The sequence below is a fragment of the Punica granatum genome, chromosome 2 (genome assembly GCF_007655135.1).
Source record: "Punica granatum isolate Tunisia-2019 chromosome 2, ASM765513v2, whole genome shotgun sequence".
In the NCBI taxonomy this organism is placed as follows: Eukaryota; Viridiplantae; Streptophyta; class Magnoliopsida; order Myrtales; family Lythraceae; genus Punica; species Punica granatum.
This window is the reverse complement of record NC_045128.1, coordinates 29,683,348-29,700,562: the sequence shown is the minus strand read 5'-3', so window position 1 is coordinate 29,700,562 and position 17,215 is coordinate 29,683,348. Positions and strand designations below refer to the sequence as shown.

Here is a 17,215-nt window from a genome sequence, read left to right as displayed (position 1 = left end):
ATTGAATGTCCTATCGTCAATGTTGATAGGGTCTTCCTCCACCTATCCGAGGGATCTCCTGAGATCTTGCGCCAGATTACCTGAAGAACTTTATGCCCCTCCATTAGCAGCTTTTTTCGCTGGATCAAGGATGTATGGGGTCTTAGCCTATTGCTAAGCTTTTTCAGTTCCTGTTCTAGGTCACAAAGTTTGATTCCTTTCTAGGTTTTCTTGGCTTTTTCACCGCATCAAGTCGACTGTTTACCAACTTGTCAATTTATTTTTCTAAAGCCTTTCTTCCTTATGGGTTCTCATCAAGTTTCATATTGTCAAATCTATTAATGAGCAATCTTACATCCTTATAGTATTCTTCAAACTAGCTTTCATCCATTTCTTCCTTTTTTATTGGAGTTGTCATTTTTAAGAAAAAAAATTTATTATCAATCAGAATCTACAAACAAGCTATTAACAAATGCAACTTCTTCCTCACTCTATGAAGATGACTCTTACTCTAAATCTCTGTTAACGAATTCTTCATATGCTTCCTACTCGACTTCTTCTTCAATAAAATCTAACAAAGATATCTAAGGCATTCTATAATATCCCTTATTAACTTATTGACGAATATTCCAGCATTCATGAACAGGTATACTCGCAGATGTTTAAATAGAGGATTCATAAAATAAAATGGGCTTAATTGAAACAGACCCAAAACTATTAGGGATTAATTGAAAATTTTCCACTTCCTCGGACTATTCTTGCAATTAAGTCCACCATGAACCGAGTTCACCTAATTTTTTTTTTCATATGAACCATTATAATGCCTGAAGCAGCGAGTTGGTTTTTGGCAAGGTTACGACAATATTGTCGTATTGGTGTTGGAAACAAAGAATGGGAATATGAAGGAATGATAAGAACTTATTAGTTTAAACTCTTGGATTGGACGTCCAACTGCTTATAATCTTGTAGGAGTTTAACGTGAGAAGTAGAATCTAATTACAGATTTGTTTTTTCAGGTGCAATTTGATTTTTTTTTTTTTTGTAATGAGGTAAATTGTGCTCAATCACATCATACTACTCCTGAAAACCAACTCTTAGTGGACTAACCCAGCTCGAACTAAATTAGTCGAGGGCTTTTTAGGTTTCTCAGGGTACAAACCGAAAAGAAATTGCCGTTTCTTCGAGGCCAAGAAGAACTGCCATTTCTCTTCTTTCTAAATTTACCAGAAAAATTGCCATGATTTGTTTTTCATTTCCTTCACCAAAAATTAGACGAGAAATTTAGGAAATTAATTTCCTGTGGAATGGGGAGGGCAAAAAGTGGATTCTCGAACTCTCCAGCTATGGATCTTATTCTCTCTTCACTGGGCAAACTCGTGGCTCCTCAACAAAATGCAGAGATATTCCCCTTCCTTTCGATATACCACTACGAGATTTGGAAAATTGATTTTCTTTTTCTCAAGGAGTGCTGTTTTTTGCCGGGGCCCACTACTTGCCACGAACATCCCACAAGTCCATAATTCATGTAAGTCCTGAACAGATAATTGACATATTTCATGTGGGCGATCTTACCCAGAATCATGCACCAATGAGGAGTCGCACTCATGACATCGTATGCACGTATTAACCTTACAAATCATATGCATGTTTTAAACTTTACGGGGTTGAGCACTGAGGACTGATTGCCAGTGTCCATTTTTATAATAAAGCTGTCCATATATCATCTTATAACAATCACAACATTATAACAGCTTGGAAAGTTTAAGGTGATTAATTTGCGATAATAATTGGGGAATCATGAGGAGATAATTATGCAATGATTCAAAGTGGCAGCATGAAAAAGCAGATAGTGACCATTCATGGAGAACATTTTCATCAGCATTTTCTAAAAGCAGCAGAAAAAGCAAACTTGGATGATGGCAGAAAAATGAAAACTGCATAAGAAGGGCACCCTTCATGGAAGAAGCACTCTATTATATCCTCCTAAATTTGGACTATATTCGACCCTTGCAAATCGAAACGTTTATGATGCATATAGTAAGATAAAAGCATATAGAATAAACTTTCAAACACAAGATTTTAATAGTTTGGAACGTCAAGATTTCACTTGATAGTGTTGGGAATTATAAATCCCGAAAAAATGAAAGAACAACTATGGATTTATACAGGGTCGGGCTCATTTCCACCTAAAATGAAGAAAAACAAATATAATATGAGATGAGAGAAATGAGATATCAGAAGGTGCTGGCCAGAGGCCAAAGCTACGGGAGTTTATTATTTAGGCTGACTCACTAACTCATCGAATACATAGAATTACAAGCCCTATTTATAGGCTCAGGAAGCAATCAGACTAGGAAAGAAACGATATCAAAATACTATCATAAAATCTAAATACGATGCCAGTAAATACTAATGATACCAATTAACCTAATTGATTGATAGAATCTTATTCAAATATTATATTTCCTAATATGATACACTAATATCTCCAACACTCCCCCTCAAGATGAAGTGCCACAGAATGTTCATCTTGCACATGATTTCTAATCTTATAATTTCGTGATCCGATCAATCGAACAATAACTTTTGTCTACGACCAAATTTTGCGGTGATGATAAAAGGAGTTTCTTTGACTCCAACAAAAACTCTCTGTTCCTTTTCTTTTTTTTAGAGGAGGTGATATGCGTGATCAATACACGCTCTTCAAATGCCGACTTCAATTGGTGGTTGCAAGGGGCTTGTCCCAGCCGACCTGCTCTAATACCATGAAGAAAATCAAATATGATATGAGAGGAGAGAAAGCAGATATCGAGAGGTGCTGACCAGAGACCAAAGCCACGAGAGTTTATTATTTAGGCTAACTCACTAACTCATCAAATACATAGAATTACTAGCCCTATTTATAGGCTCAGGAAGCAATTAGACTAGGAAAGAAATGACATCAAAATACTATCACAAAGTCCAAATACGATACTAGTAAATTCTGATGATATCAATTAACCTAACTAATTGATACAATCTTATTCAAATATTATATTTCCTCATATGATACACTAATATCTCCAACAGACAGTGGGAGGAGCAAGTTGTTTTTGTTCCATATGTTGGATTCTTAATTCCTACAAAGAGATTAAAGAAACATGGAAGATTTTTTGGCACAAATTCACTCTAGTGGGCGTCTGATGCTTCTCTTTCACTATAAATGGACATGTTTTTTATCTGTTAGGTAACACGAACATAACTATCATCGAAGAGAGAAACATAAGAAAAAGCGTAAGATTAATGTCGAAGTCTCTCAACCCGAGCGGCTTTCAGGTGACCGAAACAGCTCCCCCGAGCCTCCTTCGTGTTGAGAGGAGGCTGAGCTTCGGGCGTGTCAGACTTGAGACCATCGAAGAGGAAGGAGAAGGTCAGAGTCAGGGCGTCAAGATCTCGACACCAACTTCCCCCTTTGGTTCCTCATGTAAGGCCAATATCCCTATGCAGAGCAGCCCTTCTATGGCTGGTCGTTGAAACATGTTCCACATCATAGGCTATAAAAAATAATAAGTACTCCCTCCAAGTAATCGCGCCCGCATATCCATGTTTCTCCTCATATAGGTGGCTGGCTGTTAATTTTTAGTTGCTCCTATCGCCGAGTTATTGCGAGTCCTGAAGACAAAGAATTCGTCCTGTGTCTGCTCATAGTCCTATTATTAGTCCCTACAACGAGTCAGAATCAAATGGATTAATGTGGAAACGACCGAATTAATGGATCACCTGCCAGCTGATCCAAAAGCTTAGCAGCTTCTCGGATGAAGTTTGACAGAAACTCCATGGTGTGGTAACTTTCACAGCAGAACGCGACTTATTCGTGAGTTTCATATTACTACCGAACTCAAGAGTTTGGACATTCATATCTCCTTATAGGGTTCTCTGCTTCCAAACAGAGCATGTCCATTACTCAAACTTAAAAGCTTTCCTACTATAAAGAGCCACTCGGGAACAAAATAAGATCGAGAGGACTGTATCTGTTCTAAATAGAGTTCTTAAAGAGAAGGTTGAATGATAGAGAATAAACACTCCCACGATTCTGTGGAGGATGTATCAAGTCCCAAAAGAAAGACAGCTACGGGTCCTTGTAGACCTAGTACTTCTTTGCCGCTTTCTGATCCTTGCTCCCACGCGAATAACCTTTTCCGGATCCAACACAACACGGTTTCAATGGATTTATGGAACTTCCTGCAGGAAGAGCACTTACGTTACTTGCTTTAGGTCTTCATAATTCGAAGCAGTTCAAACAGTTCAACTCTGCGGGCTACATGCAACTTCGAAAGCAGGCCTAAACTATGTGAAAAGAGGAGAAAATTTAAGAACCTGCGGTGTTTTCTCGTCTCTTCAGTGCGGAATTGAAGGCCACACGAAATACCTAAGATCAGGAATTTTGAATCCTGCGCTCTCGGTCTGCAGCCTTGGGACCATCTGCCGTAAGGCTCGGTTGTGGAAATCAGTGATTGAATTCCAGCTTTCACTGCAGTTCTCGTATAAAGAACAAGCTGCCAATTGAGGCAAGCAGCCCATCTGTTCCATGGCTGTCACCGCTCTCTTTTGCACTCCTAAGCTGTTGATTCGCCTCTTATTCACTTCCAGTTGTGTCATCAGTGAACCTGTGAAGTCAGAAAGATCCTATCGAGTGGAAACGAGATGTAAGCTACAACAGATCAAGACAAAAGTTCTTCTAACAGAACAATTTCAGCTTTGCATCCATCCCAAGGCGAATAAGGAAATGCATTTCGAAATTTTGCTTCGATACATTATTCCTCCAAAGTAACCTTCGTTCTGCTAGAAGTACCGAAAACTTGTGAAGGTACTTCATTTTTCAGTTGCACAATAGAGCAAAAGGGAAATTTTTGTATTAGCTCGGCCACATTGTAATATTAAATTATTCCACTTCAAGTATTCAGGCTGTAAGACGTAAAAGTTAAACAGTGTCAATACCAAAGAACCAACATTAAGAAATTTAGATTAGTTTCTCACATGTTCATTGCCATCTCTGATCACGTGGGCAGCATAGTCGTTTCCGGCAACAGAGAACAGAGCTACAGAGGATTCAAGGTCTTGTTTAGTGTAGAAGTTCCTTTCGAGCAAGCCCAGGAAAAGATTGATTTGGGCTGTCATGTTGGGCTCATTGATCATCGTGTTGAAGACCCCGGTTGTCCATATGCATAGTTCATCCCAAACTCGTTGAGGAGATTGCACTCTAAAAACTGAAGCTGCAGCAAACTCAGTGCATTTTAGAAAGTACAGCCCTTTGATCTTTTCCAATCCAAGTTCCGAAACAGGGGGGAAAATGTCTTCGACATTGTACTTCTGAAAGTGTTCTTCAATGAAGAGATGGAAAACTCGTTTTTTCATACGTGAAGACAACTATCCTATCTGTGTTCTGTTCCAGAAAGCTGGGAAAACTTGTCAAGGTCTTCTTCCTGGACCTAAAACGTAAAAGGTCTTCTAAAACGCATTCCGACTTGTTTCCAATTTCCTTTGTTTCACATCAAGCAAAACAGGAAGAGACAAAGGATTTAAAAGAGCTTCAAACACCTCCTAGAAGGTCAGGTTTTAACTATGAGTCAGGATCGATTATTTTCTGCATTAGGTGAGCAATTGCCAAATTTCTACTAGCATTTCTCGTGGTCCCTTCCTCGTAATCCATCTGTGTTTTCATAGGTCTTCTCAACTCCCGTCAGTAATAACATCAGTTTCTTCTATTCAAAAACTATTTGCTTTGTATTACACACGAATGATTCCTACTTCGAATTTGTTTCGGCAAACAATGAGCCCAACTGTTTCACGTCATCTCATATTTTATTCGCCTTTTGTCAATGTTGGATCTATAGGAAGGATACCAAATCTCCAACTAATCACTGTATTAACCACTCTGTTTCAAAGATAAATTAAGTCGAGTCCATTCGAATCAAGGAGGCTACATATATATATATATATATCTATTTATATTTATATATTTATATATATATGTTACAATTAGCATCATGAATATACTCTTTTCATATTACTAGTTAGCTCGAGAGTTCGGCACTCATAATTCTCCATAGGATTTTTCTGCCTCCAGATAGAAATGTTCATTACTCGATCTTAGAGCTTTCCTAACATAAAAAACCGCACGGGAACAAAATAAGGTCAGGAGGACTAATAGAGTTCATAAAGAGAAGGCCGAATGATAGAATAAACAGACTCCCATCCACTCTGTGAAGGATGTATCGTGTCCCAAAAGAAAGAAAGCTCCGGGTTCTTGCACACCTCGTACTTCTTTGCCCCTTTCTCATCCGTGCTCCCGCACGAATAACCTTTTCCGGATCCAACACAACACGGTTTCAAAGGATTTAACGAACTGCCTGCATGAGAAAGAGAATTTAAATTCCATGCTTAGGTCTTTATAACCTGAGCCGGTTCAAACATTTCTACATTCTCTTCAAGCACAGATGAAGTAGAATCAACTTATATGATATCAAGCAGAATATAAATGCAAGCCCAAACTCAGGAAAAGGAGGGGAATGTTAAGTGACCTGCAGTGCTTTCTCGTGTCTTCAGTGCGGAAGTGAAGGCCGTGTGAAGATCTAAGATCAGGAATTTTGATTCTGCGTTCTCGAGCTGCAGCTTCTGGACCATCTGCTGCAGAGCCCGGTTGTGGAAATCAGTGATTGAGTTCCAACTTTCACTGCAATTTTCATATGAATAAAAAGCTGTCAATTGAGGCAAGCAACCCATTGGCTCTACTGCTGTCACAGCCATCTTCCGGACTCCTAAGCTGTGGATTCGTCTGATATTCACTTCCAGTTGGTTCATCAGTGAACCTGTAAAGTTGGGAAGGTCCTGTTGAATGGAAACAAAACTTAAGCTACAAAAGTTCCAGACAAAAATTCTTAGAAGAAAATAATTTCAGCTTTGCATTTCAAGGCTAATATGGAAACGGGTTTCAGCTTTGCTTAAATTTTCTGTTTCTTTTTTTGGCCACAGCTTTGCTTAGATTCATTATTCCTCTTTTTTTAAAAAAAAAAAAGCATGGTTCAACTAGAAGTACCAAAAACTTGTGAAGGTACTTCATTTTTCTTTTAGAATTTATCAGTTGCTCAACGACGCATGAGGAGGATAATTTTTGTATGCTGTCATTTGGCCACAATTATAATTCAAATCTTTCCATTTCATTTCGATGACAATATATTGTAGTATGTTAGACTGTAAGACTCGTAAAAGTTAACGCCATCAGTACCAATGCCCAGCATCAAGAAATTTACATTAGTTTCTCACCTGTTCTTTGCCATCTCTGAAAACGTGGGCAGCATAGTCGTTTCCTGCAACTGAAAGCAGAACTACAGAGAATTCGAGGTCTTGTTTGGTGAAAAAGTTCTCTTTGACCAACCCCTGGAAGAGATCGATTTGGCTTGTCATGTTGGGCTGATTCACCATCGTGTTAAAGACTCCTGTACCTCCATATGCAAAATTCATCCCATACTGAAAAAGTGGTTTTTTCACGGACTTCCTCCACATGTAGGGTTGAGGAGATGGTACTCCAAAAAATGAAGCTGCAGCAAACTCATTGCGTTTAAGAAAGTACAGTCTTCTATTTCCATTTTCTGAACACGAGGAAAAACAGGGCAAAAAGTGACATTGCACAGTGGAAAGTGTTTCCTTCAATGAATAGATGCAAACTGGTTTTCTACATGTGGAATGGACTGGCCTATCTATATTTGGTTCCAGAAAGCTTGGAAAACTCGTCAAGTTCTTACTTTCCTCAACCTGGAATGCACCGAAGCACTTCAGAGATGCGTATATTCCTAAAAGATTCTTTTTAGATGCACGCAGAGAAATCTGTTACCTGTGTCCTTTGTTCAACTTCGAGCAAAACAGGAAGAGACCAAAAAAGAAACAATTTAGAAGAGCTTCAAACACACGAGAATTGAAAGCATTTAACCAAATTAGAGAGTGCCACAACAAGAATTCTAAAATAGTAGAATCTAACGAAGCCTCTTTCTAATGAAAGACACAAAGTGTCATGCATAATGTCTGCAACACTTCTATCTCCGAATTGCTAAAGACAGGTCTGCTTGGAAGAATGTTCCGTACGTATTGTAGTACCTTCCATAAAATCGAAGGGAGAGAGAGAGAGAGAACAATGACCTATGAAATCCGTCAAGACCCGACCATCGGAGAAGCGCCCAGTTGGTTTTCCGGGGAAAGTCATGCCGTAAGGAGAGTGCCATGATCCACTGGACTTCTCCCAGTTGCCTGTGTCCACATATGAGTCCCCGAACACTAACAGCTTCAGGGCCTCACTCCCATTACGTTGATCCTTCCCAACTAGCCATTCCTTTTCTGCAAATTTAACGCCAGAGGAAACGAAACCATCAGAACTTGAAGAGGTAAGAATGCCTCTAGAATGTTTAAAACAGAAAATGAGTCGTCGTTCTCCTTCTTCTTCCTCCTTCATCTTTTGTTTGGTCATACCCGAAGAAACTGTTGAAAGGTAGAGGAAAAGAGAGACGAAGAGAAAGCTCGTGTGCCTTTGGTTCTCCATTGAAGATCAAAAGGAAAGTGTTGGGTGAGATCAGAATTTCACGGGAAGGAAAGAAGGCAGCATTTTTATAGACATCATCAACCGACTTGACAATTTTGTTTTTTCGCTTTTTACTGTTTCATTAAATGTTTGGTTGTTGGACAAGTCAATTTGGGAGAGTTTAATTCTTCAAGTTCAGCCCAGCAAGTTAACCTAACTACATGAGTGTACAGTTTTGCGTCCATAATGTCCATGGAAACTTCTCGGCTAGTTTTAATCAAAAGATTTGTGTGTTCCCAACTGATGACCTCCAGGGCTGAAAATCGGGTTTGAATTATGTTCCCAAATTCTTACCAGGCCTTTTCTTGCGGTCGCTCCCTCATTTAGTTGCCAACCAACAGGGTCCAGATATTCTCATCTGTCTCTTGCAGGTTTTCTCAACTCCCATCAGTAATAACATCAGTTTCTTCTTCTTGCGTTGTAAGACTAAGGATTCCAATTTCGAATTTGTCGTGCAAACAATGAGCCCAACTGTTCAAGTTGTCTCCTTTGTTGTTCAGTTTCGTCAATTCTCGATTTATAGCAAACATCTCGAACCGATCCCTGTAATAATTACCCGGTTCCAGAGATAAATCAAACCAAGTCCATTCGAATCAAATGGGCTGTATATAATTGAATTAGATTCATGAACATACTCCTTTGCATAACATCAACATTTAAGATGTTAGGTGATCAAGCTGTTACCCTGGACTAGGGGAAGCAGAGCATACACGAGGAAGTTCAACCACCTCCTGCCCACCTCTGCCCACATCTTTGCTTCTTGGTTCTAGAAATCGGATTCCCCTATTTCAGGTTTTCCTCATCTAGAAAAATGAAGAGAAAAGGGAAAGTATGTATTGGGCTGCACTTCACAAGTCATTTATATACTGTCGAGTGCAACCCAACACGTTACGCGTCATATTTTCGGAAACAAGAAAAATGCAAAACTTCTCCCAGTTTCCGGAACAAAGCAGGTCTATTCAACTAGTGAACGAGTGAAGATGATCCACAAGAGTGACCAGATCTCGCTATGTCAACACGGACCTCACTGATAAGAAGATGTCTGAGTCTCACTCTAGGCCGGCCTCTTTCCAATTACTCTAACGTCTCGAGCGGTCTCTGTTGTATCTCGGTGGCGTGCTCTTGGCTACATCCACGACAATCATCCAACCGTTAATGATCTGCCACCACAACCAATGGAATCGAATTTCAATATCTGCTCAATATTACAAGATCGACATTGATACGACAAAAAGGGAGTTTAGTTTACGATATCGACCTTGCCATTCATCTCTTTCAGCGCTGCGCTAGCAGCCTCCTCCGTTGTGTACTCCACGAATGCATAACCTTTGGACCTTTTGGATATCTTGTCCATTATGATTTTCACTAATCAGAATACATCAGCAAGAAATTAACGGTTCAATATGATCCATAATAGAGCTTGGAAGAGATTAATGTGTCAGTCGAAAACATCTTTATGTCACCTTCAACAAGTTCGCCAAAGCCTTCAAATGCAGCACGTAAGGTCTTCTCAGACGTATAAAAGGAGAGGCCTGATTTGTGTACAAAATTGCAAAAGACATATCATCAGTTGATAATGAACAGGAGCTTATCGGGCTTCTCAAAATAACTGAACAGTTGTGCCCACCAGTTATGAAGAGTTTCTTCGTCTTTATCGGGGTTGTTGGACTCACCTTGCGAGAATCTGGCAAAGAATTCTGTACATAATTGCCTGAATATCAGATATCAGGAAATGTCAATTACTCAATAGAATAATAATTTAAGAAAAGAGAAAGAACAGAAACTGTCGAGTAGGAATTAAAGGGCTGCCAGTTCATGAATTATGACAAAGGCTTTCTTCCGAGTAAACAAGATATCCATCAGAAGCTCAAAAACACAATGATCATTGTTGTTTAGCAGGTTCACTGATTCGAGCATATACTTCTAATGCTAAAACCACATCAGAAGAATTTTGGGATACCTTAAAACATATATATTTTTCTTCAATTAAATTTTCAGAACTTATTTGGGATGTTATCCAAGTCAATATATAAGGCCCTCTCGCCACTACATACCACGGAAATGAAGAAAAACTGTGACTTTGGTCTTCATAATACACTTAGAAACATAAATCATTCTAAAGAAAGAGTGGTCCAACCTCCATAATCCTTATTATCAGAACCAAAATTTTCATCGGGCTGAACAGATAAAACACCGGGAACTTCTGCAAAAGTGGCAGCTCATGTTCAAATGAAGATCATCAGAAACAAACCCGAGCAAAATATATATCGTTAAAAGGATAAGTCATCTGCTCACCAGCAAGTTCTCTTGCACATTCGTCATCAAGTTCACAGCAAAAACCGAAGTTGGACTGCCACGAAACATGATATATGCACATCTGTGCATCCTTCTCACTGCAGAGAGGAATTCCACTTTGCAGGGTAAAAACAAAGAACGGAAATATTACAAGCACGCCCATATACAAAACTTGTGAGACACTTACTTCCCGAGAACTTTGGTCAGTATCTGAGTGTAGTAGTCGACCATTTGGGCCTTAGTGACAACCCCAACCCCAGGCTTGTCCAAACGTATAAGCCAGTGCTTTGTAGATCCAGGGGGGAATAACAGGGGAGTTTCAAAGTGCGAAGTTGAGGAGGAAGACAATTGACATGAGTAATTCCTTCTTCTCGAATCAAGGTCCTGATCGGGCCTAATCAATGGAACTCCGGGAAATCCTGCATCATGAACATTCACAAGGAAGAGAATAAATCAAAATGAAGTCTTTGATATAAACACCATGGCCCATTGTGGGCAATTTTTCTTCAGACAAAATCTTTACCACTCCAATCGAGCCAAAATCAAACACTGAACCTACCCATCAACCCCATTTACAAAAAGTTGGGTTCTTTTTCTTCCCCCTTTATTGAGCTCGAAGTCAACAGTTACTATGCATTCCCTTTGCACGGACCAGACACTTACTCTTCCAGCGAACTCAATAACTGACCCTTCTGAAGCAATTGATAATCCGTCTATTGAAGAGAAGCAGGATGGGAGACTTACGGGCGCCATTGCTGGATGATAACGCAAAGGAGGAGTGCTCGACTGCAGGGGTTTCAGAGGGCTTGAAGCTCATACAAGAGGAGCTGCGAGGCCGAGATTTGAGGAGCGCCTTGGAGTTGGGGACGGCAATTGGGGGAGAAAGGGCGAGAGCTGAAGCTCCCATGGCAAGAGAGGATTTCTCCATGAGAGCTCGTAGGAGAAGAAGTTGCACTTCTTGTTCCTCTGTTTATTACCAGAGAACAGGTATTTTTCCGTTCAGTTGTCGGAGGGAAAAACTGAAAATAGAAAACACATTTTAATTAGGTTTCGGACAAACGGAAAACATTTTCCAGGAGAAGTTTTTTCCCAGAGGCTTTCCCCCATTTTCATATACTGAGATGCTTTAAGGCTTATCTTGTTTTTCTATCTTCGAGAAAGAAAAGAAAGCATGTAAACAAAATATCTTCTTCTTTTTTTTTCCCTTAACCGCTAAATGCACCATTTTATTTGTTTTTGTGGCTTTTAAAGTTGATCCTACCATGTCGATATTGGTCCAGTGAAAAAATTTACGTACTTCATACTCTTCGATTGTCGTAGAAAAGTATGGTAGAATCACCGGAGCTGCATCCGGTGTCACACGGAAGAAGATTTTGAAGTGAAGGCAAATCTACCGAATTCGCATTCAATTAAATTGGTTGTTTTTCTATTTATGCAATTTTCTATATGAACCGAAAATGACTAGTCTTTTTGCAACAACATCAACTGATGGTAGAAATAGGAACTTATTTAAATATAAAGAAAAAATATAACAATCAATTATCAGACTGACCGAGAGTAGAAGAGGCCTTGCCTTCAAAATTTTCCAGCTTAGTTAATACCGCATTACATATACATCATTACATGAGGGCAAAAAAACCAAAAAATAATCTCACATGGATTGCAGAACCTGCTAAGGCAAAATATGTACATCCCCGCGCGCGATCTATATCTAGAAGCTCGGGATCGTAGCATTATCTCCTAATTACTGCTACTAAGTAGTGGCGCTTCGATGTCTTCTGCACTCTCTGACTTGTCACCCGAGTGGCCCTCAGGCTTGAGCAGGCAAGCGTAACATAGAGCAATCACCTGGCCCAAACATGAAGAAAAGGTTTATTAGGATATATTCTCTTGAGTGTCTATTCTCGGTTTAAGAGGAAGGGTTCTCACCAGGCAAATGGATGCGCACACAATGCTGAAGCCCTTGCAGTCGAAAGGTGCACTGTCCGATAGGAACCAAGCTGTTGATAAGAGAGGTGGTTAGATCGACTTTGCCTGGAAAAGCTTGGGGATAGAAATTATCAGATGGTAAGAGTAAAACTCGGAGATTAGTTAACTCACAGGTCAATGGACTCATAGCCAGAGGCGATAGAAGACTTGCGATTGATTGCACGCCGGCAATAAACCCCTGTGCCTTTCCCTGTGCATAAATGAGGAAATGGTAAAACAGTTCAACATTTTATCAAATAACAAAAGCCGACCAGCCAGAATATCTAGTCAGGGTAATATTCGATGGTCTAGTTTCTAACCTGATCAGTTGGGCTTGCTGCTTTCGAAATGATAGCATATGTCTGCAGGTCAAGAGGATATATGCCAAAAGATTATGAAAAAGTGTTAAGAGGTCTGAATTTTCATTTCATTATCAAAGAGAAAGGAGAGTTTGCCATCAGCTAGATGTACTTACAGCGGGCTTGACGAGTACATAAATGACCCCAAAAGAGGCACTTAAGTATGGGACCTGCACAATGACAAGTAACTCCGTTAGAAATGCGAAATAGCCATCAACCACTCATAATCAATTGAATGTTTTGTGAAATATGTAAAAATCAGGATTACGTACCCAGGAAGCCCATGCAAAGCCATAGAGCAATGCCTGTACGTGGAAAAATTACACTTAGATATCTCATCCATCATTTCTAAGTAATGGGAGGCGAAATAATCAGATGAAACAGACTTACATAAGCAATTGATGCCAGTAAGGCGATGCAGAGTATCACTTTCTCCCCAATAATGGGATTGATTAGAGGAAGCACCATTATCTGAAGAAGACAATGTTGTCGAATGTTAAGTTTGCTTCCCAATACTTCTGTCTAATATCAAAAGTACTTGAAAATTTCAGAGAAATGAGAAAACGAACCTGAGAAACTATTGAACCGATCCCCACCATCATAAGAATTTCAGAGAACTCATTCTTGTCGTACCCAAAAGCCGCCTTCAGATAGTACTGCACAATACATAGTTTCTAATGATAAGTCGAGCTCTATAAATTTCTAATGCAACACCAGTAAGTCTTAAAGTCGAAAAGTCACAGAATTGAGTATTATTCTGACTCAATTTCTGATATATTATGTATGATCTGGACTTACCAGTAAAACACTGGTAATGCCCGACATTCCTAGCTCGTAGAAGAAGGAAACAAGTGAAATTCCGCGAAGCGTCGGACTGCAGAAGAGAAATGGAACTTTGTCAACCCAATACAAGAAACAAACATAATATTACGCTTGTTCAGAAAAGGAAAATAGGAACAAACCTGCTTGCAACAACAGAGGCAGCATCTCTCATACCATGGAACCGTTTTTGCAGAACCCTCAGAATCTTAGACAAGCAGGCTGGTTGTTGGTCCTGTCTCTGAACCGGTTTAACTGTCTCAGTCAAGAAGAAGTGCATGTAAAGTGGGGAAAACATCAAGAGTCCGATAGAAACCTGTAGCAAAGAGCCAATTATCAGAAATTGAATTAGCATATACTCAAAGACAGAGAAGGAAAACAGAGACCAAGAAATCAGGCGGAAAGTTATCCACGAACTTACAAAGAAAACATATTGCTCGGGAAGAAAGCGTGCCAACACATTGCCTAGTACGTGAGAGGCAGAAAAGAGACCAGTGATCCAACTAAATGCTGCAGCCCTTTTGCCCTCTTCTATGAAGTCCGCCTACTAAATGGAATAATCTTGAAATTAATTGACTCAATCTCTATCTGTTATGTTTGGGGAATTTTAATTTGTTTTGTGCTACGAATTTTTACCGCATATGCAACAGAAATGCAGAAAATGCTGCCTTGGCTTAGGATGTACGAGATAGTTCGGAGCACGTAGTAGGCATAGACAATTTCTTTGGATTGGCTCATGGCAAGTAGAGCTGAGACGAGAACAAAATGGGCGGCTTAGTCTGGCATTTTCGAGCATCAGCTCAACTAGAATCAAAATGCCATCGAGACATCGAATAGAGCATATGCCTACAAAACTTGCAAATTTATAATATGACCAAATTTCAGTTGTCATCTTCTCTTAACTGAGTTCACAGCTGCTCTGTTTCATCCACCAAGGAATTTCATGTCGCGTCAAAACGTTTTCTCTTCATGCAAAAGATTGAATATTGCAAAATCACGCGCGAAATTTGCTCTTGGAAACAAAACATTTCAGCAAGAAGATAATACCAAATGGGAAAATGGACGTCGACAGGGTGAGGAGAAGCAACGGTTTCCGGCCGCATTCATCTGCGAGCTGACCCAGCAACGGCAGTACCACCATCTTGAAAATTCCGACCACCTAAATGATCATTCATAGAACAAGAAGTACGTGTTAGTACACGTAGGTCCTTAAAATGTCCGGATTCCGAACGGAATTAGAAGATAAATTCTGATCACATTGGCCATATTAGAAACCCGACAAGATTACATCTTGAGCAGAGGTTAATAAGTTCAACGTCATCATCAACTTAATACGTCCGGGAATCCATTGTTAGATCCTAACATAATTCAAGAATCTTTATTTTCCTCGGATGCGCCGATATGCATGAATCAGACCGCGAGATGCCAAAGACACTAACAGAAAAAGCTGAGACACCATAAAATTTGAGGAATAAAAAAACCGAAAATGAGGACGCCGCTGGCGTTTTTGTTTCTCATAAGCAAAATGACGAATTAGCCTCTCGCAACCAAACAAATTCCGCGAATGGACGCCATTATCGTCCACTCCCGTGTCCCATCTTCATATATCTCATCGTCAAGGCAACACGAAAACGTACGAGCATAACCAATCACAGAGGGACAGAGAGAGGCGGAGAGAGAGAGAGAGAGAGAGGAACAGACAGAGCGTATAGATTACCGTCTGCTGGAGGCCGTTGATGTAGATGGCCTCGGAGCAGGTGGACTCGCCGGGGCAGAGAGCCTTGGTGGTGACGTCGACGAGGACGGAGACGGTCATCTCCTCCGCCACCCAGTGGACGCAGAGCGGGAGGAGCAGATGGAGCAGAGGCCGCAGCACCCTAAGCGTTCCCCCGCAGCCGCCGAAGCTCTCGTGACTACTCTTCGCCACCCCCGCCATTGATGGAAACTAATTTGACCGACCGATCGAGCTAATTAATTGATCGCTGTCGAGAATGCAAAGGGCAACCGTTTGTCGCTACGCCAATGAAGGCTCTGTTAAGCTGAACAGAACTACACAGTCCACTATTCTCCCAACTTCGAGACCATTCAATGTGTATATATATATATATATATATATATATTGAAACAACACTGACAGGAGAGAGAGAGAGAGAGAGAGAGAGAGGACGAGGGGGAGTGGGGGGGTGACGCTTGAAGAGGAGAGGGAGAAGGTGGAATTGACTGGTAGGTGGGCTGGGCGGGGGAAGGGATATAAAAGGGGGAGGGTCCTGTTGAGAGCCGTGGCGTGAGGGAGGAAGGAAGTGCGCGTGCTGGCACTCGACATTCGTGTGCCCGCCTCCCTCCTTGTCCGACGTGGTAGCCCAGCTGTGCTGCTGACCTGGCAAAATAGAGAGTCCAACGCATGCCCGTGGGACCCGCGTGCTGCTGTGTTGGCAGCCTTGAGTTAGGAGAGATTAGCTAGCCCCAACCCGGTCCGTGTGTGCCCTCGGTCGTGTACGACTCCGATAAGACGACATCCGCGGATATGCGTGACTTTCTTAGTGGACTGATACACGATGATGTGTGCGTATGTGGTCGAGCCCGAAAGGATTGGGATGAATTGGACAAAGTGCAGGACCTACTTGAAAGGCTGCCGCAATGGAATAAGTGCAATATTTGTCTTGTTTCTTGAAAATGTGTGTGGTGTATATGTGTTCCCTATGGAGAAATTGCGATATATTAATGGATAATGGATAAGCATTAATATTCATTTGGTTTACAAATGAGTGACTATTCTCTCTTTTCCTCGATTTCTCTCGATCCAAATCAAAGATTAAGTACCATATAAATCGCCTAGCACGACTTATTGTTATGCTTCTACGTGGAATGAATCGGAGTAGTATCGGTCGAAGTTAAGTACGTGCATGTATATTGTAGGTGCGTTGTATGTTTAGTATTTGTAGCAGAGCAGCAGATGGGACTTTAGTTTACTGATTTCTTTTCCTTTTTTCTTTAATTATAACTTGATTATCATTTCCAGGTGGAATTAAATGAAGGAAAATTTTAAATAATGTAGCTTACCATGATTTGATTGAGTAGAGAAGTCAATGAAATTACTGTTATATTAGCAAAAAGCATGGTACATTTGGATGATTAATTAACGCTTGTTCTACAATCTGTTGCTGTCTAATTACTCTTTTTCCCGTAT

The 17,215-nt window shown here is 40.5% G+C and overlaps 4 protein-coding genes across 9 annotated transcripts; all 4 read right to left on the bottom strand.

Moving 5' to 3' along the window:
- Positions 1-3,884: 3,884 nt before the first annotated feature.
- Positions 3,885-5,867, bottom strand: LOC116194932 (GDSL esterase/lipase At5g03610-like). The gene is made up of 3 exons (XM_031523859.1): positions 4,996-5,867; positions 4,336-4,644; positions 3,885-4,200 (listed from the first exon to the last, which is right to left on the bottom strand). The coding sequence occupies exons 1-2, from the start codon at positions 5,371-5,373 to the stop codon at positions 4,357-4,359; spliced, it is 666 nt and encodes a 221-aa protein (XP_031379719.1). The 5' UTR covers positions 5,374-5,867; the 3' UTR covers positions 3,885-4,200; positions 4,336-4,356.
- Positions 5,868-6,044: 177 nt separating this feature from the next.
- On the bottom strand, positions 6,045-8,635 carry LOC116194929 (GDSL esterase/lipase At5g03610-like). Of its 5 annotated transcripts, none has more exons than XM_031523855.1 (6): positions 8,479-8,635; positions 8,152-8,346; positions 7,282-7,556; positions 6,738-6,846; positions 6,540-6,645; positions 6,045-6,368 (listed from the first exon to the last, which is right to left on the bottom strand). In XM_031523855.1, the coding sequence occupies exons 1-6, from the start codon at positions 8,546-8,548 to the stop codon at positions 6,296-6,298; spliced, it is 828 nt and encodes a 275-aa protein (XP_031379715.1). In that variant the 5' UTR covers positions 8,549-8,635; the 3' UTR covers positions 6,045-6,295. The 5 variants fall into 5 exon arrangements, with proteins under 5 accessions (XP_031379715.1, XP_031379713.1, XP_031379716.1 ...); XM_031523853.1 differs by having other exon boundaries at positions 6,045-6,364; XM_031523856.1 differs by having other exon boundaries at positions 6,540-6,642.
- A 521-nt stretch (positions 8,636-9,156) lies between these two features.
- LOC116194930 (organelle RRM domain-containing protein 1, chloroplastic) lies at positions 9,157-12,013 on the bottom strand. Of its 2 annotated transcripts, none has more exons than XM_031523858.1 (8): positions 11,627-12,013; positions 11,070-11,301; positions 10,883-10,980; positions 10,725-10,790; positions 10,215-10,298; positions 10,051-10,119; positions 9,846-9,932; positions 9,157-9,747 (listed from the first exon to the last, which is right to left on the bottom strand). In XM_031523858.1, exons 1-7 carry the CDS (start codon positions 11,808-11,810, stop codon positions 9,874-9,876), a joined length of 792 nt encoding a protein of 263 aa, XP_031379718.1. In that variant the 5' UTR covers positions 11,811-12,013; the 3' UTR covers positions 9,157-9,747; positions 9,846-9,873. The 2 variants fall into 2 exon arrangements, with proteins under 2 accessions (XP_031379718.1, XP_031379717.1); XM_031523857.1 differs by having other exon boundaries at positions 9,846-9,952; positions 11,627-12,004.
- Positions 12,014-12,398: 385 nt separating this feature from the next.
- LOC116194928 (hippocampus abundant transcript-like protein 1) lies at positions 12,399-16,204 on the bottom strand. Its single transcript, XM_031523851.1, has 14 exons — positions 15,746-16,204; positions 15,076-15,187; positions 14,665-14,777; positions 14,450-14,572; positions 14,172-14,344; positions 14,008-14,083; positions 13,779-13,865; positions 13,600-13,680; positions 13,482-13,514; positions 13,326-13,379; positions 13,171-13,212; positions 12,983-13,061; positions 12,812-12,882; positions 12,399-12,730 (listed from the first exon to the last, which is right to left on the bottom strand). The coding sequence occupies exons 1-14, from the start codon at positions 15,962-15,964 to the stop codon at positions 12,623-12,625; spliced, it is 1,371 nt and encodes a 456-aa protein (XP_031379711.1). The 5' UTR covers positions 15,965-16,204; the 3' UTR covers positions 12,399-12,622.
- Positions 16,205-17,215: the final 1,011 nt, after the last annotated feature.

Excerpts from the sequence above, each read along its gene's own strand:
- LOC116194932 (XM_031523859.1), bottom strand. The coding sequence starts at position 5,373 with ATGAAAAAACGAGTTTTCCATCTCTTCATTGAAGAACACTTTCAGAAG. Across the intron at positions 4,645-4,995 it reads TCAGAGATGGCAATGAACAT|GATCTTTCTGACTTCACAGG; the intron begins GTGAGAAACTAA and ends TCCACTCGATAG.
- LOC116194928 (XM_031523851.1), bottom strand. The coding sequence starts at position 15,964 with ATGGCGGGGGTGGCGAAGAGTAGTCACGAGAGCTTCGGCGGCTGCGGG. Across the intron at positions 13,213-13,325 it reads ATGTACTCGTCAAGCCCGCT|ACATATGCTATCATTTCGAA; the intron begins GTAAGTACATCT and ends CTTGACCTGCAG. Across the intron at positions 12,883-12,982 it reads GGCTATGAGTCCATTGACCT|CTTGGTTCCTATCGGACAGT; the intron begins GTGAGTTAACTA and ends TCTTATCAACAG.
- LOC116194930 (XM_031523857.1), bottom strand. The coding sequence starts at position 11,810 with ATGGAGAAATCCTCTCTTGCCATGGGAGCTTCAGCTCTCGCCCTTTCT. Across the intron at positions 9,953-10,050 it reads CTTTGGCGAACTTGTTGAAG|TGAAAATCATAATGGACAAG; the intron begins GTGACATAAAGA and ends TATTCTGATTAG. Across the intron at positions 9,748-9,845 it reads TGAAAGAGATGAATGGCAAG|ATCATTAACGGTTGGATGAT; the intron begins GTCGATATCGTA and ends TTGTGGTGGCAG.
- LOC116194929 (XM_031523852.1), bottom strand. The coding sequence starts at position 8,548 with ATGGAGAACCAAAGGCACACGAGCTTTCTCTTCGTCTCTCTTTTCCTC. Across the intron at positions 8,347-8,478 it reads CCTTTCAACAGTTTCTTCGG|AAAAGGAATGGCTAGTTGGG; the intron begins GTATGACCAAAC and ends TTAAATTTGCAG. Across the intron at positions 6,369-6,539 it reads GACACGAGAAAGCACTGCAG|GCAGTTCGTTAAATCCTTTG; the intron begins GTCACTTAACAT and ends TTTCTCATGCAG.